The following is a 6,115-nucleotide window of genomic DNA, read 5'->3' on the forward strand; positions in this document are numbered from 1 at the left end:
CCTAGGTAAGTATTTCCTAAGAAAAATTTACCCAGATTCATTTACCTAATTAAATAACTTACCGAAAAACGAGCCAAGAAGAAAAGGAGGAAGAGGAGATAAAGAAGAAACAGTTAATGTTGTGAAAATTATTTGCTTAATTTATAAGTTCTATTTTTTATTTCAATTTTATTTTTAAGAACTAATTGAATCATGTTCTGCATTGTTTTATCCAGCTTAAAAAATGTACAATCAGTATGGATATTGTAAAACATATCCTCTTTGTTTTAGGTGTTTTACAATGAATTTAAATAGAAAAGAAATTCAATGTGGAAAAAGAATCACACTTCTGCTAATTTCTGGATTTACCCGCCACAAAATACCTGATGGAATCCAAAAGTAATGGCTTTTTTCCAGTTTATCTGTTTTTCCTCTGCTTCGGGGTAAAACATCTTTTTTTTTTTTTTTAATGTGGGTGTGTCATTAATAAAAAAACATCCTTATTGTGTGGAAATAGGACTTCCCTTTTCACTCCTACTTCCTTCAATCCTATTAATGACTTGATCCGGTTGGTATGACGGAGTTAGATTTGTATCACATGTCTGGCTCATCAAATCTGCCCTTACAGATTATTCACAAAAAATTCTCTACACACCGCTGAGAACACGATATAGAGTTCCCATCTCATCTGACCTGGCATTCATCTGGCCAAAATAGAAAACAATTAACCTTTGACATGTTAATAGACTCAAACTTATGATCTCACATGAAAAAAAATAAAAAAGAAAAAAAAAAACTAATGTTCCCATACTTGTCAGCTATAAATTTTACCATTACATCAAAATTGATCAATGTTCAAAGTATCGAAAATGTAAAGTGTATTAAAAAACAATTCTAAGAGACATTAGAATATGTTTTAGATATGCATAGATATAGTTGAAAAATTAAGATACGTATAAATATGTTAGAAAATTCAAATATATCCTAGAAAATATATTACTAACAATAATTATAAGTTTTAAATGATTGTAAATAAGTTATTTAAATGCAAAAATCCATATTTATAATCATTTAATTGTAAAAAATTACAATTAATAACTGTTGATATGAATGTGTATACATCAAATAACCAATATAAATATTATGTGTGTACATCAATTTATATTAATATTTATTAGTATATAAATTTTAATGATTAATTCTAGCATTTATTAATAAATATTCATTGAAAAATAGAAAATTTACTTAAAAATAATAATGCATATGACCATAACAAACAAATGGGTGTGGCCTAGTGGTGACTTATGGTTGTTAAAACCTAGTGACTAAGGTTTGAATTTTGCCATTGTTTAAAGTTTGTAGCTTTTTATACTAACAAAACGAAATTAATGAGATAGGATCATTAATTAGCAGAATTAATGAGAGAGTATCATTAATTAGTGGAATTAAAAAGAGAATTCAAATTAAACTTTAAAATTCAAATTTAAATTTAAAGTAGGAGTAATTAACTAATTAATGAAAGAAAAGTTAGAATTAAATATAAAAGTAATTAAAGAGATTAATGAATGAAGGGAACCCGAAAAAAATCAAATTTCAAGCCCATATCGGTGTGATACATACAGAAAGAAACGAGATAAATGATTTCTGCATGTTCCGCGTATCGGACTCTATTGGAACGATACGTATCAGCCATGATCAAATTGAGCAAAGCTTTAGAATTGTTATTTCTACCTAAAATGTTTTGGATCAGTGAAATATTATCATTGGTTCAAAGTATCCGCTCCCATGGGACACATGATTGACATTTAACGATAGAAACAACAATTTGTATTAATCAACCCAAAAAAGCTTCAGGTAGAAAAAATCTCTCTCTCTCTGACGGTACCAAGCACAACCTAAACCTCACCCCAAAATCAGGCATTAGAAGCTATTCAAAGTAAAATCCTAGCAAAATTTTCAGAGGATCTGTTCCTGAGAATCTCCAAAGTGGTCAAAAAAACCACACGCATAGGACAGATACAGGTACTCTCAAGGCTAAGCAACCCATGCTTATCAAAGTAAAAATCAGAAAACTCGAAACTGCAACTTGATAGAGAGATCATTATGTTTAGGTAAATAAGTAAATTCATGGGAGAAAGGAGAGTTCTGGTAAGAACTGAGAAAATGGGTCCCGAGGTGGGTGTCTTACAAAAGAAAGTAACCTTTGTCCTTGCACAAAGTACTGGTACGCCCACGTGAGGATCTGAAACGTTTCTGGTTCTTTGGTAACCGAGTGAGACCCATGAAGGACTTCTCTCTCTCTCTCTGGGTCTTGGCTCTTCTGTGCTGTTTCTTTCACAAAAGTTCTGTTCCTACTCCGGTTAGAAAATAGAAATACCTGCTCGACACTTAAATGACATAATAGCCCTGGTTTAAACCCAACAGACGCTCCACCTTTGGACCGTTTAAAAGTGGACTATTGCTTAGTGCCCTTGCTGATCATCCCGGCTCACAGATAAGGCAGACTGTTGCCTTATCTGTGAAAGTTGAAAGTTGAAATTGCAGACTGTTGCCCTTTATTTTGGGGATAGTGAAACTTAACCCCCTATGAGCTTTCATTTGGGATAAAGACCACCTTGAATTTTCAGATTTCAGCACTTTGCTCCACCCTCTTAATGGGTTTGAGATTCAGATAAAATTATGAAAATGCCATTCAATGTTCTACATTCTTTTATATTCCCCTGTCTTTCTATACTTTACTCTTCTTTTTTGTCAACATTTTTTTTTGTATTTTCTCAATTTCATTCTGCTATATTTTATTTTTTGTTTTTTCTTCAATTTTCATTTTTTCCACTTTTTCTTTGTTATATTTTCTGTTTTTTTCTGTATTTTGTCTTATTTTCCTCCTTTTCTTTATTTTTTTTGTGATTCTTGCATTTTTTATAATTTCCTACCCTTTTCATTAATTTTTGTTTTTTTTTTGTATTTCATCAATTTTCTACAAAAAAAGTCTCATAAGATGATTTAATGGCAGTTTGTGATTTTAGAAATGTTTAAACATGTACATGACAGTCACATGGGAATACATTTTAAAGTTAATTTATAGAATACTAATGGCAGGGGAAAAAGTGCTTGAATTTAAAAATTCATGGTAGGTCTTTGTCACAAAATGAAAGTTCATGGGGTTCAGCGTCACTACCTCCACAATACAGGGTAGTGGCCTGCAATTTTCCCTAAAACTAAAGCACAACTTTTGAAATAAATAAAACAAATTAAAAATCCATTGAAATAGAGCTGCAAATTGGGTTGCTTTTAACTTCTCCCCCTTCTTAAATCTGTGGTTGCACGTCAATGCTAGAGCGAATCAATTAACATATCAACGAGCCACCCTAGGTTGGTCTAATTGAGTTGCTTGATTTGAAGAATTTCAATTAAATTAGGCTCGGGTTAGGGTTAGGGTTCGGACTCATTGAAAATTAAAGCAATAACTCGACCCGAACCAAGTTGTACTCCTACTTGACAAGGATAGGTTAGGAATAAAAAAGTGTACCAGTACCACAGACTCACACTATTAATATTGTAGCTCCTCCATTTATAAGTGTTCTGGTAGTCAGATCTTGCTGGGTTCACGGATTGCAGTGTGACCAGTCCCGAGTCCCAACTACTCCTCTTGTTTATTTAATTGATTGTTTCCCTTTTCTTCCAAGCCATTACCCTTTTCCACTTGTCAATTGGGTATTCAATTTTCTTCACCAAATTCTATATTGGTAGCTAAAATACCTCATTTTAGTTTTCTTCCCTAAACTGAATAAGTGGGAAACCTGTTTCTCTTTAACCAGCATGTGATGACCGATAATCCAAATAGTTCAAACTGAACTTCCTATTCATTGTCCAGATAAGGGTGGGACCCCATTGAACAAAGAGCCAGATCATCCTAACCTAGGACAGATGGCAAGTTATGGGGTCCAAACTGATCATGGGTCCTCATCCTCCAACCAAGCTTTTAGTTTTTCCATATAAAAGTATAAATTGAACTTTGATTGATGGGTGACACCCAAATCTTACTTCCATATAGAATCCAAGAAGACTCTCCAACAGCTTATGAATTTAGAATTTGAGACAAACCGGATAAAAATATGTAGTGCTGTGACTTTGAACTCAATTTAGACGGTGTTTCTAAATCCTTCAACCTAACAAAGATAGAAACAGTTACTGGATTTAGCAGAAACCAATGTTGAAATACAGTACCCAAATGCAGCCAAGAAAAGAAACAGCCCTGGTTACAGAAATTAGCAGAAAAATCAGTTGGTCCTCTCTTCAATGACAGACCTCAACCTTCAGAAAACCCATCAAACCCATCAAAAGAATCAGTGGGAAAAGAAGATATGATGAAGAAAAAGGAATAAAATCCACACTAAAATAATATCCCATACAATGCCCAGAGACATAAAACACCCAACAGACTGATTGATTTGGAGAGCTGGCATGGAGCTTCATCCCTCAATGGTTGGACAAGAGAACCATTTCCGTTGCTTCTACAAACACTTACTCCGATCTTTACTCCATTGCAAACTACAGACTTATCCAAGCAGAGCCCTGGATTCCCACTGAGATCCAAATTTCTTCCCAACCGCTTCAGGAATTGAGAGTTGAAAGGAACAACGCCAGCCAACAAGTTTCTGCTCAGATTCAAATGATATATGTGAGATAGACCACTTAAACCAACTGGAATTTCACCTGTTAATCTATTGTTCTGCATAGCTAAAGTGCTGAGGTTCAGAAGCTGAGAGAAACTCTGAGGAATGGCTCCTGTATAACCTGAATTTGAAAGCCTGAGCTCTTGCAGCTTTACCAAACTCCCAAGCTCAACCGGCAGGGAAACGAACATTGGGTTGTCATCCATGATGAAGTACTGTAGGTTCTGCAACTTTGCCAAGCCTTTAGGAAATTTTCCTTTCAATCTGTTGTTGCTCAGAGCCATAAAAGCCAAGAAACTGAGGTTTCCTATGCTGTCAGGGATGCCACCAGTGAGTAAATTCGAACTCAAATCAAGCTTCTGAAGAAGACCCAATTGCCCTATTGTGTCTGGAATCTGACCCGTAAATGAATTGTAGCTTAAATCAAGACCTTCAAGGTTCTTGAGACTTCCCAACTGGTCTGGAATAGTTCCTGAAAGGAAATTGTAGCTCAAATCAAGGTGCACCAGTGAGGTCAAAGAAAGGATCTCTTTTGGAATCTTCCCAGTGAGGTGGTTTTGAGACAATGTGAGGATCTGCAGGGAGTTCAAGGAAGATATTTGAGGTGGTATCGGCCCGACCAGTGCAGGGTTCGATCTCAGACTGAGCTGCTGCAGAGAAGTGGAGATTCTACGTGGGGGTATGGAGATGTTTGTTTTGGTGTGAGTGAAGCATTGGAAGAAGAACACAGATTGAAGGTAGAGAAGATGAAAAATTTCAGAAGGAAAGGTAGCTGTAGCCTTGCAGGTCGGATTAGGAGGCGTGCCAAAATCAAGCCTGGAGACATAGAGACGGTTGTCCTGGCCTAATTTGCACTCTATTCCAGGCCATGAAGAGCCTGGTTCACATGGGTTTGGGTTGGAGACCCTCCAGTTTCTATCAGACGACATGGTCTCCATGATCTTGAACAACGTTTCTGCTTCAGCTGGGTCCATGTCGTTGGGGTGGACATCGTTGGCGGACTGCTGTTTCTTCCATTGTTCATGGGTGGTAAGAGAAAGAACACCAGGTAATGAGAAAGCGATAAACAGAAAAAACAGTGCGGTGGAGATTGGGAATGAGCTACACATTGTGCAGAAGTTTGGAGGCCCGTTTTTCTGTTTCAGTTGCTGTTTGCTGGTTGGGTAGTATGGAGTATGGACTTGACGAATGAGTCGGCTTTGAGCTTGGGAGGAGTCTCAGAGAGAGAGAGAGAGAGTTACAGATGTGATTGAACTGATCGGTGGGGTCCGGGTCATGACATACATTGAGTGGTAATTCGAAGCCCGGGGAGAGAGAGAGAGAGAGTTGCAGATGTGACCGAACTGATCGGTGGGGTCATGACATTGGGATTTCGAAGTCCAGGTAGGGGTCAAGAAGATTTGAAAAACCAGAGAGAGAAGGGGGGATTCCTTTCCCTACCTTTTCCTTCAAACCAAACA

The 6,115-nt window shown here is 36.5% G+C and overlaps 1 protein-coding gene across 2 annotated transcripts; it reads right to left on the reverse strand.

The window, feature by feature from the left end:
- Positions 1-4,144: 4,144 nt before the first annotated feature.
- On the reverse strand, positions 4,145-5,912 carry RLP29 (receptor like protein 29). 2 transcript variants are annotated; one of them, XM_088948847.1, is made up of 2 exons: positions 4,777-5,906; positions 4,145-4,637 (listed from the first exon to the last, which is right to left on the reverse strand). In XM_088948847.1, exons 1-2 carry the CDS (start codon positions 5,762-5,764, stop codon positions 4,594-4,596), a joined length of 1,032 nt encoding a protein of 343 aa, XP_088804973.1. In that variant the 5' UTR covers positions 5,765-5,906; the 3' UTR covers positions 4,145-4,593. The 2 variants fall into 2 exon arrangements, with proteins under 2 accessions (XP_088804973.1, XP_088804972.1); XM_088948846.1 differs by having other exon boundaries at positions 4,145-5,912.
- Positions 5,913-6,115: the final 203 nt, after the last annotated feature.

This window comes from Nelumbo lutea, chromosome 6 (genome assembly GCF_056320005.1).
Source record: "Nelumbo lutea isolate HS-2025 chromosome 6, American lotus-T2T, whole genome shotgun sequence".
In the NCBI taxonomy this organism is placed as follows: Eukaryota; Viridiplantae; Streptophyta; class Magnoliopsida; order Proteales; family Nelumbonaceae; genus Nelumbo; species Nelumbo lutea.